At 36.4% G+C, this 17703-nt stretch overlaps 2 protein-coding genes across 4 annotated transcripts in view; both read right to left on the bottom strand.

The window, feature by feature from the left end:
• Positions 1-538: 538 nt before the first annotated feature.
• On the bottom strand, positions 539-5320 carry LOC120540684 (CD209 antigen-like protein E). Its single transcript, XM_039771650.1, has 6 exons — positions 5080-5320; positions 4297-4404; positions 3740-3838; positions 2638-2789; positions 2420-2526; positions 539-842 (listed from the first exon to the last, which is right to left on the bottom strand). The coding sequence occupies exons 1-6, from the start codon at positions 5183-5185 to the stop codon at positions 701-703; spliced, it is 714 nt and encodes a 237-aa protein (XP_039627584.1). The 5' UTR covers positions 5186-5320; the 3' UTR covers positions 539-700.
• A 4790-nt stretch (positions 5321-10110) lies between these two features.
• LOC120540683 overlaps positions 10111-17703 on the bottom strand; it is a 32755-nt gene continuing 25162 nt past the window's right edge. The window contains exons 1-6 of one of the 3 annotated variants that reach the window (XM_039771646.1): positions 14191-14299; positions 13560-13910; positions 12785-12910; positions 12480-12529; positions 12200-12298; positions 10111-10235 (exon numbers count right to left, since the gene is read on the bottom strand). In XM_039771646.1, coding sequence (XP_039627580.1) covers positions 10131-10235; positions 12200-12298; positions 12480-12529; positions 12785-12910; positions 13560-13910; positions 14191-14239 — 780 coding nt within the window. In that variant the 5' untranslated portion in view covers positions 14240-14299 and the 3' untranslated portion in view covers positions 10111-10130. Of the gene's footprint in view, positions 10236-12199; positions 12299-12479; positions 12530-12784; positions 12911-13559; positions 13911-14190; positions 14300-17703 lie in introns of those variants that run through there. The other 2 variants (XM_039771648.1, XM_039771649.1) reach the window with 2 other exon arrangements.

Genomic DNA, 17703 nt, shown 5'->3' with positions numbered 1-17703 from the left:
TGACTGATGATCTGCTGAGAATAACTGGAGGTCTGGGTATAAGATATGGTCCATTAGGAAACTAAGGAAATACTGGATTGTATGGGTGGTCTACATGCTTTTCTGGGTTTCAGTAGGTATTTACAAACATTGGGGGAAAATGTCTATTGGGAGTTACTGTATGTCTCAAGCGTACTGATGGAGTGTCTCTGAATCTGAGGATGGATTTACCAAAAGTATAATAATTGAGAAGTTATACGCTGATGAATGGTTAACAATTGACAAATAGATTGAGGAGAGAGAAGACTAATTTCTGTTCAGAGAAGTTATAGTGGTTGAGGGATTTGTTTAGGAGTGATAATTAATTTTGTAAGGTAGGAGAATGGGCAAGCTGGATTTTTGTTGACCCAGGCTTTATGTGCATTATACATAATCTTTGAATTGATATGAAGGAGAAAATAGGTATTTTCAAGGTCCCTGTATTGATGTTTTTTTTTTTTTTTGGTGGCAGAAGTGCCAAAAGAGACTGGTAAATGAGTAAACATACTGTAGGCAAATATAATAAACATCACTTTATTAAAGGGAATGTAACAGTACCATACATATTTACTTTGCTAACTTTTATAATCCCGAGTTCACAATACTAAGCCGAGGAGTACTCTGACCATAAAGTTTGATGAAGGCTTAAGCTTAAGGTAAGAGTGAAAGTGATGGTAGCTCCTCAGGCTGCCAGCTTCTCACATACCCAGTGTTTATGTTCATCACATTTTGCTACTGCCCAGAGTGAACCATTGGATTCAGGTGACATGTACACACAGTAGTTGTTCTTTAGCAGATGTGATGGCTGACCAGGTTGCCAATATCTTTATTGAAGAGAAAAAGAAAAAAATTCCAAAAATGACCACAGGGAGGTGCAAATGACAAGTGAAACATAACTAAGACTAGTACAACTTGGTTTTTCTTTCATGATAATAATTTAACAGGAATTATTAAAGTGGCTAGGAGCCTTATACATCTTGCCTACCTATCATAATATGATACTTGATCACAGTAAGTAGATTAATTTGTCATAATGTCAGCATTAAAGACTGACCATGACATTATGTACTGCTTAGAACAGTTGGGATAAAATCCATTCTGACAAAAATAGTTTCACCGAGAAGTTGTAGTCCAATTTTTACTAAAACCAGCATGGAAGATCAGAATGGACTGATAAGCGAATTGGAGGGTGGCACATTTCTTTCACAATAAGCACGCCAAGAATGCCACAATGACATGCAAGTCATTCACTAGAACAACTGAGTGAGTTTGATAGGGTTCAAAGTGCTTCTGTTTATGAGGCCTAGTGCATAGATACCAAGTCCCCGTTTAAGATGTGGTTTCCTCCGTGCAGTGCCACTGCTAGGTTATTTTGTGTCCTAGGCCAAGCTTATTAGCGCGCCAGCCGAGTGTTTGGTAGGTAAGCCCTGCGACTGGGTTTCTCCTCCCCGACCTTCTGATCTGTGCACTAGGCGAATGCCTAATTCACCTTAATGGTGGTGCCGGCCCTGCTTCTATGAATTGTTAAGATAATCCCTTATGCCATGGGCTGATAACTAATAGTTATGGTATTCCATTCTTTGACCACTTTTCACCTGGACCTTTGTCAGGCTTCGGCAACTAGACTACTATGGAAAGATATTTGGTCATCGGCACTGAGTTTTGCATCTTCCTTGGGAATGTCGACATTTGAATTTGCAGATAGATGCAGCATTGGCATGTAATTCAAATAAAATTTTTGAATGCTGTTACTGCATGGCATATTATCTCTTACAGTGATAATACCAAAAGAGTTAGTCACCTCTGCTGCTTATTAGGGACAGTTTGGCCTACCATTAATTCATTAAGTAGATCCTGTCACCTATCCTATGACATTTTGTGGCATTTAGTCTTCAAGGGAATGATGCCCGACAAAAATTGGAAGTGATCTTTCAGAAATATCAATGAGAGGCCTACCTCTACCCTTAGACCTGTCTCTAGTAGACCGTTAAAGAGGCCATCTGCAGTTCACCACATAACCACTGTACACTATTGATTCCCTGTAGAAACAGTTTCACAATGCTTGGTTGGATGTGACTGTTTACTTTTTTGATTCCATATCCACCTTCTTTGACAATCATGGGTATTCTACTTGATATATCTATCTATCTATCTATCTATCTATCTATCTATCTATCTATCTATCTACAATATATATATAGATTTCATTTTAGAGATGTTGTTCATTTGATTTGTTTGTACTTTTTATGACTTCTTTCTATTCAGCAACCTTTTCTACTATTTTCTATTTTCAGGCTATTTAGAGCATTCCTATTGTCTGTGACTCTTTTTGTCACCAATTGTAAATATTTGAAGCAATGGAATTTTAATTTCCTTGGACAAAATATTTTGGAAAACTCACGTCTCAGAAGTGTGCAGAGATGAGCCATCAGTCCATTTCCAGTTAGAATCATTGTAGCGAAGTCCAATCCAGAAATTTAACTTTAGTCTAAATCTTGAGAGGAACCTCTGGAGAAAGAAAGAGAGAGAGCAATAGAGAGGTATAGATCTGCATGGGTATAGTCATTTATTGCACCCCTTGTTAACTGTGCACCACCCACCTTTCTCAAAAAATCTCACCTGTGTCTCTTGGGTGTTGATCACTGCTAGATTTGCTTTTTCATTTAAACAGGATTTCTCTGCTGAGGACCATGTCCTTTTTTTGTAGGAGAAGAAAAAGCACTTTCCTTTGTTCATATGCCATAGTACAGGGCAGGAACTGGACATGTTGCCTGCAAACAAAAAGCTCAGGGTAGATGCTGTTGTTAGGTAGAATTAGCTCTAAATCCTGTCACAGACTGGAAAGTGTTGCTAGCAGCCTGCATAATGCAATGGGCAACAAAACCTTTAACAGTGTGAAGTATGTGTGCAATAACATAAGAGTAGCATGTGAAACATTGTAGTAAAAAGGACTAGGGATCATGAATGATACAAGGGTGGTATGAAATGACTTTGTTTGTGAAAGGGACATTAAACTGTTATGATGCAAAGAGCTAAGACCCACAAAGCAACAAAAGGGCTTCAATAAGAAGAGACTGAAACAGTGTAAAGGACATTACACATTCAACAACCTAGGACTACAGCTGTATGGTGACCTTATTTCTACTAGTAGTGAAGGACCAGAGTAACATTGAAGGACATTCGGCTATCAGTACCAAAAGACATTAGGCATTTAAGATTGAAAGGCCTGCATAGACAATATTAGGGCTTGAAATTAAAAGTAATAGAACCTGGGGAGGACACAAGGCATTTAATGAAGCACCAGGAGAGCATGAGAAATATTAGGCCTCAGTTAGTGAAGGACAAGGGAAATGTGTAGAATTATTAGTCAATAAATGATAAAGGAAATGGGTGATGTAGAGGAGGAGAGACCTCACTGAAGAAAAATCGGCATAGCTGACTTTTCTTGAAATCTGCACAGAAAAACCTTTGCATTATCTATGGCTCATTTGGTGAAACACATACCTTTAGTGCTTGTGCATTGCCCCAGGACATGAAGGCAGGTGAAACACAAGTGCACTGTGCTATTTAGTTTTATTTTTTATGTATTCTTTTTTTTTCTTTTTAAATGGAAATGTAAGTTTCACACCCACTCGTTGCCCAATTGCAGCAAAGCTGATCAAGTCATGGTTGAAAACAGGAACGTGATATGTAGGAAAATATTTTCAATGAAACTACTGACCTTTGAGAGAATATAAATCCCAGCTTAACATCATCAAGGTCAAATTGATCATGTTGATTTGCTCTTCCATTTCTTGAAAATCTTCATTGATTTGGTGATCTTTGGGAACAAAAGAGATCAATCTATTAGTATGTAAAGTTGCTTTGTATTAACTTGTTTTTCACACACTTGTGTCCAGTTGTGCTTTACCAGTAAAGATTTAGTGATTTAAAGGGATATGCCAGTTTTATATGCTATTACTATTCTTTGTGACTTTTCTTATATTAATAATAAATTGACTTAAGTATTTGGGAATGGGAGTTCACTAGCCTTTGTTAGGTTTAAATCTGGATTGTTAAAAAGTCAAAAGTCTACATTACTGAACTCTGCCTCTCTCCACTACTACATTTCAATAAAATGCATATTACCTTCTTTCTGTGTCTGGATTCCTGTAGATCAAAACACAAGTTTTATGATATGACATTTAGAGTGTAGCATTCATGAACAATTTGATTTGCAGGAGCCCATACACCACCCCACTGAAAAAATAAATTAAGCCACCTCCATTATGTACTCACAGGCAACACCTCCTACTGAAAGAATCACCACCAGGGCTGTAATGCAAAGTGCCAGGGTAATTAGCAAGGTCTTATTAGACCAGACACTATTTTGTCTTGAAGGGACATCTAAACAAAACACAGAAGATAAATAAACACAAAGTCTAGTTTAACAATGACCCCCCACCATTTATCTCCATTATGTGGCTACTTTACAGTCTTCCTGTTACACTGGATAATCAGAAAATGAGAAGGGTATCTGTCCCTGTAGAATGCAAACATTAAACTTGGGTCAGCATCTAATTTTCTGACTAATACAGAATTTTATACTTTGATGGGATGAAAGAGAGCAAAAAAATAAAAGTAACTGATTATAAAATCACAAAATAAATGTTTCTTTTGGTACTTGCCACTTGTTTGTTAATGAGTCTGTGTGTAAACATTAAAATTTAGGCTAATGGCTTTTGTCTGTCCCCTGCTTTCCTTATTGCCGTCATGTTTTTTTTTTTTTTCGTTTTTTTTTTTATTGTCACTGCACTCCAATTTATTCTAATTCTTGATTACTAAGATTTTCTGAAGTACATAATATATTCATGTATCATTTTTAATATTCTGTATAGAGCTGTGGATTTCATTCTGCATTGACTTAACAAAACCTTTTTGTTTGTGTCCACCGAGTACTTCATAAAACATAAACATTCAATAATTGATTCATACTTTAAGATTTACTTTTATAGGGTTTGCTCATATTTATTTGAGTTTAGAATGGTGGGCCAGATTACCTATCTAGCTGGCAGTACTCACCTTCAGCAATCCGCAGGTTGCCAAAATTTTCATAGACAGCAGGGCAGCTGGCCATCCTTTTAGGAGGTGTAAAATGCATGTAAAAGCAAAGATGTCCTACAGTCATCCAAAAAAAGATCTCTCCACCCAGTACGAGTGACTTGCATTTTGTAGTAAGTCTTAACAGAAGTGTTGTGTGAAAGATAGTGGTTATATTTTGTTTGAGGGAACACTGAAGCCAAGTCACTTATGGTATCAGCAGGAAATGTTTAAGTAACATGCAGCAAAGACATACAGTACATTTAATAATCTACATGCATCTTTTACTCCCTCTCTGCTAAACATTTTATATATACCATGTATATGTAAGAACATCTCCCTTAGAGACCCTCCCATCCAGAGTAACACCAAGGAATATAAAATGTTATACTCAGATTGTGTTTGTATTTTCACTTTCTTAAATAATTTAAACACAAAGGGAATAGAATGTACCAGATAAATTATCAAAATGACCAAAAGACCGCTCCACTTATGTTTATATAGATAGTATGTTAGGTGTTCCAGAGCTGAGTTTAAAAAGACCACAACTTCCAAAGCTGTCTTCTAGCCATCTGTGTCTTTCTGTTTTAGGTTCCCCTATCCCAAATTATTTGATTTCAGAAATAATCTTAGGTCTTTTTCCATGCACTCAAATTTGAGCTCACTCTGTCTCTCATGGTCAGTTTAGAAGTATGTTTTGCATTTGTGTCCTGTTGAATTATCTGAACCATCTTCTGTTTCTATTTCTTTACTAACTGTGGGGCATTATCTTCTAGGATTTATTGATGTTTAGGTATATTCATCTCTTCCCACCTCCCCCAAATTTGGGTGATTTTTTTTTTTTTTTAACATATATATGTAGTTGCACTGGCTTCCTCACTAACCTAAAGTAGAACAGAACACACTAACATGAATAATGGTTGGTTTTTTTTTATTTACTTTTTTGTTTCCCCAAATATGTTTTATGATTTTGGCTAGACATTTTTAATTTTTGTTTCATCAGTCGAAAGCCTACTGCTCCAAATTATTCTGTGTCTATCCAAGTATTGTTCTGCAATCATTGAATGGTGAATTCTGTGAAAAGGATAGAGGAAAGTTTTTCTTCTTGTAGTTTTTCCATACAAATTATTTTGCATACATGATGACATACATTTGAGTTTGAATGTAAGATGGAAGTTTCTGCAGTTCCTCTGCAAATCTGTAGAAATATGTCATGTGTATGGTTTACCCTTTAGAAGTTATGTTAACTTCTGTTCACTTAAAGACGAAGTGAAATTTTGCATTTTGACAATGTTTGTATACAACAATGTACATGACTATTTTATATACTGAATGTTCCAGTGTGTGCTCTACAATGGGCATGGATGGATGGATGGATGGAAGGTAATATGCTTGTGAGTTTCTGCATGTATACATATGCAATTACAAAAAATAGTTGCACACAGACATTGTTGTTAAATTTGCATAAACAACTAATGTGTCTAAATTATATTTGTGCATCTATTACCCTCAACTGCTACTACAGGAGCCCATGATTTGGTTTTACCTGAACATGCTACCTCTAGAGTTTGGGTAACCTTTGGAAAACTAAATAGATTTTACAGCACAAAAAGTTTGATTCAACAAGATGTTTAACATTAATGATAAATAGATTAGTGATTCTGAAGGATGATAAATCTTTGGTCAGTTCTGGCATATTGTGTTATGTGGTGGACCTTCAAACATTACAGCAGGATACAGCTGATGGTGATGGTTGCATGTTGTAGTGAAGTATCTAAGTGGGCCAGAGAGATAATATTGCTGTCAAACTTTAGCAGCTCCTAAATTTTTGCTTTTCACTATCAACAGATATATCATCACATGCTCCATATACAGTGTCATGGTAAGTGTCAGGCTTTAGCTTTCTGGACTGCCATGATCTGACATTGTGTCATCTTCAAAGATTAGTCCTGCTTTCCCACTGCAGATGATAACCCATCTTGATCCTGAAGCATAAATTTCCATATTTCTAAGTGATTGCGAACAAGTTCCTTATTCTGCCTGGACTCCAGTTTTAACAAAACACAAGTCTGCGTAGTGTGCTGTTGTCATTTATCTAAGTTACTGTATTAATCCTACAACATAACAAAACATTCCCCTAAAGCACTGAGAAATATTTTTACATGTGCCACCTTCATATTAACATTGAAGATGATGTAATCAAAATGGGTCAGTTGTGAATACTATCTTGAGTAAAAAGATTAATTTAGCACAACTGCAAAACACTACGCACATTTGCCTTTTTAGTCAGAGCTCCATGATTTTCTCTCCCTTGAAGTGGTTGAATGGCAGAAACAATAGACCCCCAAGCCTTATTTCTTGCAGTGTACGAGTACAAAGCTATGATGACTGTGAAGGTTATACCACAACTCTAGGTAAATGTTGTCTTCACCACAGAACATGGTCTGGCCCCCAAAGCCTTACCAACAAACATTTTCAGATTTGGTCTCCAATTACTTCTTAAAAATCACCACATCACAAACACCTTTATTAGCCTTTAGTTTTTCTTTGGCTCTTTATTTATTTTTGTTGGCAAGAGCACAAAACGTATGAGTTTTCACATTCTGTTAAGCTGCATTTACACACCATGTCCTTGTTCTTTTGGTATGATGTGGTTTACTGAGGAGTGTCTCAATCCAGAAACCTTTATATGGACTCTAATTTTTTTGCAGAGGAACAGTATTTTTGTAGAGGAGAAGCTTCAATGCCCTGTGCTTGTTTATTCTTAACATACTACATTCTCTTCTGAGAACTGTCACTATCCCAAGGCTTTGGTGCTTCCTCACATTGATCTTGAATAGTGTCTTCCTATTCTACTAGCCTGAATAGTTTAGTCTCACAAAGCACGGATAAAATCAAAATCTCAAGTAAATCGAGAATGTGTTGAGTGAATGAGAAATATCTAATTTTACCAATTCAAAAGATTATGGTAATTTAAAAAGGTGTATATTAGGAGAAATATCTGTCTGGTTATCCCTGTTTAAGTTTAAAATTCTCTGTTGTTTACATAGTAGAGGGATCTGTTTTAGTCTGTTCCAATTGCCTTTGTGACCATGATTAACCATTTTCTGCCACTGATGTTTGACCTTTTGCATTTTTTAAAGAGTATGTTTTTAAGGAGACATGTGGCTTTTTCAGCAAAGCTTATAAAAGTTCTACACTCCCTTTAGACCATATAAGCACCCCATCTAACGCTTCTCTTAACTCAGACAACAAAGGGCCAATGTCATCTTTGAACAGCCTACACAAAATCATGTGTGGTTAAAAGAAAGGGTTTCAGTTAGTTTTCTTGTAGCCTTTGAAATGTGACATGGGTATTTGCATGCAAACAAGAGCACTACCACGCTGTAATCTTGCAAAAAAAAAAAAAAATCCACAAACAAGATTAAAGGAGCTATTAGAACTTTAGAACAATATAGATGAGAACAGGCCAATCAGCCCAATAAAGCCCTCCAATCCTATCCACTTAATTCTTCTAAAAAAAAAAATCAAGTCTAGTTTTGACAGTCCGTAAAGTTCTACTGTCTACCACACTACTAGGTAGCTTATTCCAGCTGTCTAGAGATCCCTGTGTAAAGAAAAACTTACTAATGTTTGTGCAAAATTTACCTTTAACAAGTTTCCAACTCTGCCCAATGTTCTCATTTTAAAGTCACAGTCTAAATCCACTGTACTAATTCCCTTCATAATTTTAAACACTTCAATCATTTCACCTACCTCTTAATCTTCCTTTGCTTAAACTGAAACTGCTGTTGTTCTTATACGTGCAGGCTAGTGTGTGAACCAAGTGGCTGCATATGTTTTACCTAGTCTTGCAATAGTAATATCAAACCCCTCTGTCAATTTGTAACTCAGTTTCGTAACCCCAAACACAACCTTCTAGCACCCTCTCCAACCTCTCCTCCCGTCCCGGGATATTGTTTGTAAGTAGGGAGTGTCTTGCAAGACTCTAATGTTCAACGTCCCCGCGAGACGGTCCTGTGACAATCTCTTGGCACCAAGTCTCATGTTTACGGTCCCCGCGAGACGCTCCGTGGCCAATCTCTTTCGTCTCGTGGGTCTTTAAGGCAAAACTCCTCCTACGTGTTAACAAAGAGAACCTAAGCCATTAGCCATTACAAAATGAGGGTAAATGTTATTTTTTTTAAGTGAATGTAAAGGTTTTGTTTATAAAACAAACTGTATTTGATAGTATATCTTGTCTATTGTAAAGATATTTTAGAGTGACTGCAGACCTGTAGACTTTTTCTTGCAAGTTATTAATATATGATTGGGGCACTGACAGAATAACTTGCTATGGGTCGCTTCCCATCGGCCTAACAAATGAATTTCCTGTGATGCTCTATAAATTGTGTATTCTGTTATTTTGTGATGATAACCGGAAGAGCCAGGGAGATGCTTAATTTCAGCACAAATACATAAAAATGTAGGCATCATTTCTGTCATGCAGATGACAGACTGGTACAGCTCGTATGTCACACTCAAACCTTCACATGGAATGGCATGATTGGCACAAGTTCAACAGTCATAAAGTTATCAGGTAGCAGGTATCTGGTACCCTTAGCAGGCGCATTGCGGAACACTCCAAGTTTCATTTGAACGCCTTTTTTGAATTCAAACCAGACACTTTAATGTTTGTCCATCTATACACCTCTACGTTTCTTGCTGTCAATTAAACGTAAGGGGCAGGAATAAATACAAGGTTTAAAAGTATCGGAATTGGCGATTCTAAATTGGCCCTAGTGTGTGCTTGGTGCGTGGATGTGTGTGTGTGTGTCCTGCGGTGGGTTGGCACCCTGCCCGGGATTGGTTCCTGCCTTGTGCCCTGTGTTGGCTGGGATTGGCTCCAGCAGACCCCCGTGACCCTGTGTTCGGATTCAGCGGGTTGGAAAATGGATGGATGGAATACACGTTTAATGCATATTCTTGTAAAATGTTTTTTAAAAAATGGCACTCTCCACGGCGACAGCGGTAAAAGATAGTTTAATTGCATATTAACGTTTACACTGTGTGATTAAAGAATATACAATCTCTGGCCGCTCCTCGGACTTCTTCACGCTGGTCACTGCTACCTCTGGCTGTAGTCCTCCCGGAACTATCTGCAGTGAGAAAAAAAACGTGAAATTGTATAACTCAAAAGATTTTCTTTGGAGAAAAATATTGCTACGTTGGCAAAAGATGAGTATTTAATGTCAGTAAGTATCTGTATAGCGTAATGTACCCAAATACAGTATTCGTTTTCTAACTGTGTTTTCTTATTTGACTGTCTGAGCGAGTTGGCGCTCAATGTGGAACTCTGTCCAGAAGGCGTGTGCAATCCAATGCACATTCACGCACTCTATCGCATACACATGAATCCCATTCAGAATCGCCAGTTTATCTAACCTATATACAGTATGCTTGTGTTTGCGATTTAAAGAAAACGTCAATAACACATAGTTGAACATGAATGCCGAATATGGACCGTGCCCTATAGTCAGGTTACCAGCGCTTTGTCCTTTTTGTGAAGAAATCTAAAATACAAGATAAACCTCGGATAGACGTGCAATTTAATCTTTTTCGGTGTTAGTTTGTTCTTTGCGTCCGTTTCGATCGGCAGTCGGCGTTTATTTATGGACCTTTGCTTTTAGCCATCTTCAAATTAAACAAAATCCCACAACAAAGTTGCCTCATCGCCGCTCCAGATTGTTTGGTTAATGAAAATAACCGATTTGTATCTGGTTCCTTTCCTGCGTTCACGATGATCATTGTTAAAATGTGCGGGTTTCCATGCAATATCGACTATTTCACTGAGAGTGAAAGATTGTGCTGCAATAAAAAAATACGTTGTCTACATATACATAGCAGTGCTAATCCCGGTCAAATTTAGGGTCGGGAGAGACCGATGTTTATATCGGCATAGAACATAAAACATGTCCAAACAGCGCGCCAGTATCTTGCAGCTCCCACTCACACAGTCGCAGAGGGGAGGACCAGTTTGGAATCGGCAGTTAGCCTGACTCGCACCCTGCCAAATATTGCAGAAATAAGGGTACACGGAGGAAATGCGGCGCAGATATGCGGAAAATGTGAAAAGTCTGTCTGCCTGCTACCTGCAGGACCCGGAATATTAGAAAACGGAATCTATAAGTCCGAATATAGACTATAAAACGGAGTGCTTTGTCAGCTCCAGATAACTGGATTCATTAACCATTGAGCGTGTTGTGCTGTACGTCGGTATGAAGACTGTTCGCCCCGTGTTCCCATAGTTATTCTCCAGATACTCACAGACGTACGCTTTAGGTTTTTTGGTTTGCACCAAGTTAGACCTACGTGTCTGTATTAAAGCGTGCCTTATGTCGGATTATTGCGCAATGGGCATCAGTGTGATCTGGAGATACGTTTTAAGTGATTAATAATTGGTAAGGTATATTGAACGTGTTCCATGTGATTGACTGACGCCCTAGCCAGGATTTGTTTCATTTGATTTGTTTATAAAGGTATAGGAAGAGGCTCCGTCTCTCCGATATTCGGAATGAAAATAGGTGGACGGATTGATGGATGAATCACAGTGATTGTAAAGTGTTGTATATTTTAAATATTGTAGGTCTTGCTATTCTGTCAGCTGTAGGGTGGATTTATGGTGGTTGTTGTTACGTTAGATTATATAAAATAAGAATGATGCATATAAAAAACCTGCCATGAGTCGATCTTCACTCATAACCAAATGTAAAATATAAGTTCGCTTTTAATATAAATTATTATTATGATAAAGGTGCACGTTATAGTTTTCATCACTTGTTATTTATTATAATAATTTGTTTAATATGACATAATAATCAATATTAGCGGGAAAATGCGTGGATGGATCAATTAACACCGTAATAAACCTATACGGATTCGTGACCAGGGGAACAGTAGTGACTCGCTGCTTTACGAGCACTATCGCTTTGGACAGTGGATGTAAGTTAACCAATTTCCTTTATAAATCGTATAACAGAAGGATTGGTTTAAGATACAGGAAAACTCTTCCAGCCCTGACATTAAAGGTTCACTATTTCATAATAATTCGATCGCTGCATACCTTGTTATGTGTGCTGGTATTTTCTTCCCGGCGGGTCTTTTTCAAAAATGCCACCTCTGCATAACAAACGTTGATTACTGAAGGCTCCTCCGTTTTATTCTGTGTTGGGAAGAATATTATCTGACTTGTGTGTTATTCAAACATTATATAGTGTTCAGAATTACTTTAAATATTTTTGCAACGCATCAAACTAAGGCTGCATAACATGGATTTCTGAATTCCATATTTCGTTGTTTGAAATCCAAAGAATTAATTTTATGTTATTGCTATTGTTTATTACCAGAATAGAATTCTCTTCCTGCAAGTCGGAATTCGGATTTAAGTTCTTACCTGTAATAAAAATATAAAAATATTGATTTTCCTTAAAAAAAAGAAATTACCAGGAACACTAAGATTTTGTTGAAGAAAGTATTAAACCATGAATACACTAAAACCAACAAATAACATAATCAGCAAAGAATTACAGTTTGTAATAGTTAATAAAACCAACAAATATAATAATCAGCAAAGAATTACAGTTTGTAATAGTTATTTGTTAAATATTTCAATGCATCTGAATTATGCAGAACATAACTGGCCTCTTACCCCTTTTCTTTGCTCTTTTGCACCTCAGAATTAGTGCCACGACGATCAGCGGCACTGAACTTAGTGCGCCGTACAGCAGAACTTCGGTCAAAAAGCTCCTGGAACCGATATCTACAGGGTCTTCATCTATAGAAGGGGGAAAGTCGCACATTACCAACACAAAACATGGAAGTTTTCGTAAAAATGTCGGCACCAGGAATTCGCGAGTGAAAAACGGATGCAATCATTGTAAAACCTTTAAAATGCAGAACACACACAATGTTATTGCAAACACTGTATTGATACTTTAAAAATTCAGTTTCGCAAAACGCCTTTCTACTGTCATTTTTGTGTAGAAATTATACGTTTGTATTATGTGTCCTAAAATAATCTGCTTAAGTATAAGCAGGCGATTAGAACACGAAAAGAATGGGTTTGTCAGCCACATTGTTATATTTTTGGTTTGTCCTCCCTGGTGTTTGGTTATTGACACTCTAGCACACCTGCAGTCCAAAAGTGTGTGGTTTTATTTCAGACTCGGATTTGACAAGGACCTTTGAATCCTATACGATTTCATGATCTGAAACAAGCACCTGTATCAATGAGTCTCTCCTTTTTAAAATACGACTTTTTTCTGAAAATAATGTCTCAGTAGAATTTAAGTGTATGTCACAAACCCTTTAGCAATAAAATGAAAAACCGCATTAGAGGACCCAAATACATTAAGATTGCATATGTGAACTTTATCCTTTTTCTCATTATGATCATGTAACTGATATACTGAGGGATTCTTTACCTGTCACCGTGACAGCTGTACCGTTCCCTGACCTTCTTATAAGTGGACTCGGTATCCATCTCGTTACTTCACAAATATATGTGCCGCTATCAGCAGAACCAACAAGCGCCAGGTACAGTTGCAGAGAATTTGAAGATTCATTACTGAAGTAAAAGCGATTAGCAAGTACTGACTTTAATTTAGATTCTTCGATGACTTGGAAATTCTCGCTCTGGTTTAGTATTTTATACCATCTCACTTGGGTCAAGTTTGCAAATTCCGGTGCAGTGAAGAAACATCTCAGTGTGATGTTAGACCCTGCGGACACGGTGATAGATTCCGGGTGTTGATATACGGTAAAATTCATCTGCCCTGCAAAACATTGGTTAGAATAACAACAATAATAATTATTTTGTTTCAAGCTCACTTATTTTGCCAAGGACTGTGATAATTTCATTTACTGTTGCTACTCATTTAAAAAAAAAAGAAAAAAATGCTCTGCGCATCATTGTGAAATGCGAAAATAGTCAAAATAATTTTCAGAGGATAACTTAATGACTCAATGTAAATAAAAAAAACATATGATTTATTAGCTTAATCCCAGTTGATGAAACTAAAGTTAAATTTACATAGAAATGCTCCGGTTACCGACCTGATAGAAAGACTGTGGACAGGCATAACCATCTAATGAAGCAATGCATTGTTAGGTGAAGTGAAGGGATCGCCACTGAACTCGCACCCCTGCCAAATCGTAAATGAAGTTAAATCTTATGGACTCAGCTTCAGGCTTTAATTTTGCAGTATTTAAATTCATAGGACTAGTTCTTATTTGCAAGATTGGTCAAATGCACTTCAGTTTCCGTTGAGGAGGCGCTACTGGCGGGTAAGCTGCTAAAGCTTCGTGTTTTGTTTGCTTCTTTCTTCTTAGTGCAGTAACTCAGTTCTGTGAGGCAAAATAATTGTGAACCGACGTTCTGAAAATGTTCTTGTTGTGACACTTGAAATAATGATTGATATTTAATATAGCGTTTTACACATAGCGCGCTATAGGGTGGTTAGTGGTAAACACGAGAATGCAAAACGAAATCCAATTCAATACCTTGGTCAGTTAATCAACTGAAGTTAGAATAGTTGCATACAGTACATCGCCTCTATTGTAATTTAAAAATACCATATTAAATACTGAGATGCTAATGTATTATTTTTAATTTTTACAAACCAGTATGGAAAGTTGCGTATTTACGATTTTCATTTTACTTGCGAATTGTCACGTTACAAGTCGGACCCGTTAGAGTAAGTTAATTTCTATCCTAAGGAGGGTTGGCGATTGAAACTTTTTCAGCGTTATGTCTAGCTTTTGGCTTCCACGTCAGATTTGCACACATTCTTAAATATAAATGACAAACCGTATTTAAAACAAAACTTTAACATAACCTAAGATTTTAAAGTTATTTAATGACCTGCTCATAACCTAAGATTTTAAACTTATTTAATGACCTGCTCCCTTCTCGTCCTTCTGTTCGAATAATCTAGTACTAACTGCACTAAATGCCACACAGATGACCTCTGTTCAGATAGTGATTGATAAATGAGAGAGACATTAAAAGTTCAACATTTACAGGCTTTTAAGGGGTTGGGTTTCTGTTAGAAAACAGTGTTTGGAAATAAAACCCGAGTGGAAAATAAAATTCTTTGTTATTTGAAGACAACTTATTTTATAAGGAAGGGATCAACAAAAAAGTTAATTTAATTGTGACAAAAACTGAGTAAACCATGATGATGTTTTGCAGTTAACAGAAAGTGATTTTTTTCCTGTTGTACTCTGGTTGCAGAATAGCATGTAGCATAGTTCAGATGGTAGAATATACGAATATATAGTTCGCAGCATCGTGGTTTGAACACTGCCATTTATTTGTTTATTCATTTTAATTCTTTGTATACAAAAATATATGCAGAAGAATAACGATCACAAAACGCAGCTAATTTTATAGTAGTAAACACTTATTGAATTATGGAAAATACCTTTTATTTTTGGTAAAAACTTAAGAAATTCCAAGTGTTTATGTCTTATCTATTTCTTACTTGTTAAAATTTGCACTTATCGTCTGGTAGCATTATATTGTCTTTTTGTTTTTAGTTTCAATTGCAATCCTTGTGTGGGTTTTTTTTTTATTTATTAGACTGATTACATTAACAATCTCCCTTATGGAAATCGGAACTGTTGTTGCCTCTATCAAACCTGCATTGTCATTTATTATTTCACATGGTATGAGTTGCTCCTGCACTGTGACTTATTTATTAAATTTGTGAAAAACAAGAAATTGAAATACACTGCTTTCTATGGGAACCTAAAGATAAATAAGTGGTCTTGATTATGTAAAAAGCAATTGCCATTTAAAAGGCAGCTTGGTTTCTAATGAAAAACGTCTAGATGAAAAAACCCTCCCATTAGCAGACATACTCAAGCACACCCCATCCAATATGTCTCTTAAGTCAGACAGCAAAGAGTGAATGTCATCTTGTGCAACCTACACAAAACGTGTGGGAAGAGACTGGGGTTTCAGTGAAGGTATTGTTATAGTCTTTAAAGTGTAAATTGGATGTTTGCATGCAACAAGAGCATTACCACAACAGTTCCACTGTAGTTTTGCAAAAATGCAACTAATGATGCTGAGGGTCATGAAGGCAGGCACTTGTACCATGTGACTAAATCGGTGGTCTTGAAAACACAAGATGAAACCAACCTGCCGCTATGTGACTTTTGAGCTGGTCACTTACCATACCATACAAGCAGTCTGTTATCTTGAAGTGATCAGTAGAAAGAGCTCTATACAAAATCGAGATTGATAATGACAAAGTATACATTTGGTATTTATAAAAATATTAATATGGACTATACTGTATCTTGAATAAAACTGATTGTAGGATGGGCAGCTTGTGTACAATTAAGTGCTTACTTTCTTTGCTCAAACATTTCTAGGCCTCTGACCTTCTGTTAATAAAATAGTAATATACTGTACAAAAATTGGACCAGCTAATTCTCAGAGCTCTAGTGTTTTAAAGTCTGTGTACGATTGGTACAACTTACTAACAAGCCACTGCTGTTGTATATAATTAATCTCTGAATGATAAAATAAAACTGAATCTGGATAGAATGTGACACAACACGGTTACCATTTCTAAATTTTTTTTAAATGTATTTTTCCAACAAAGAAGAAAAGATCTGTATTATTCACATATGTTTGGAAACTAAGAGAAAAGTACATTTTAGCATAACTGTTACATAAATGCACATAGAGAGCATGAATGTCTCTTCGAAGCCTTTGTACCTATTGTGTTATTGTACTGAGGAGACATTCATCTAAGGATTACATGGCATTTTCTACTCATGACAATAAATTTGAATATGTTAAATACTTTTTGCAGTGGTTTACTAACAGTTGACTTTATTTTTGAGGCATGTAACAGCACTAGATGTGTTGTGTTCTGTCATCCAGACTAAAGCAAATCGTTTGTGATGCTGCTTACATGCTTGTAATAGTGTGTTTATACAAACATATTTTTTTAAATAAATTAAGCACAGATGCATTGATATATACAGGAATATTTCCATTCATTAGGTTTTTAAAATTTATTTTTGCTCTGATAGTTCTATACAATAGTTATAATTTGTGATGGGAAATCTGACACACAAGCCTTTTAATGACATAATGCTACTGGCACAGTTCAGCAGGCCTTAATGTTACTAACAAATAGTATTCTGCCACTTTCTTAAAAGGTAATGTAATATACTCAAGGAATTAAGCAGGGAAATGTCTTAGATGGCAGATAAGTGTCTAGAAGGAGATTGATTCTGTCACCATTTACAAAAGCACACATGTGACTGATGGGCACATCTCATGTATCACCCAAACGTTTTACACTGCGTAATTTAACTAAAATATTTTAAGGACATAGCTTAGTCACTTTGAAATCTGTTAACAAACATGTTAGATGAAAAGCCACAGTATACTAACTAATGTCTGAAAAGTTTCAGAATTTGCAGTGTATATCCTCCTTATTATATTTATTCTTCAATATGCGTACTCAAGTTTACTTTATTGTTTGTAAAGTAAATATTATTTATTTTGTTTAGTTCAGTATTAGCTTTTGCACCGTGTAATAA

This window comes from Polypterus senegalus, chromosome 12 (assembly GCF_016835505.1).
Source record: "Polypterus senegalus isolate Bchr_013 chromosome 12, ASM1683550v1, whole genome shotgun sequence".
In the NCBI taxonomy this organism is placed as follows: Eukaryota; Metazoa; Chordata; class Cladistia; order Polypteriformes; family Polypteridae; genus Polypterus; species Polypterus senegalus.
This window is presented reverse-complemented; position numbering and strand designations above follow the sequence as displayed.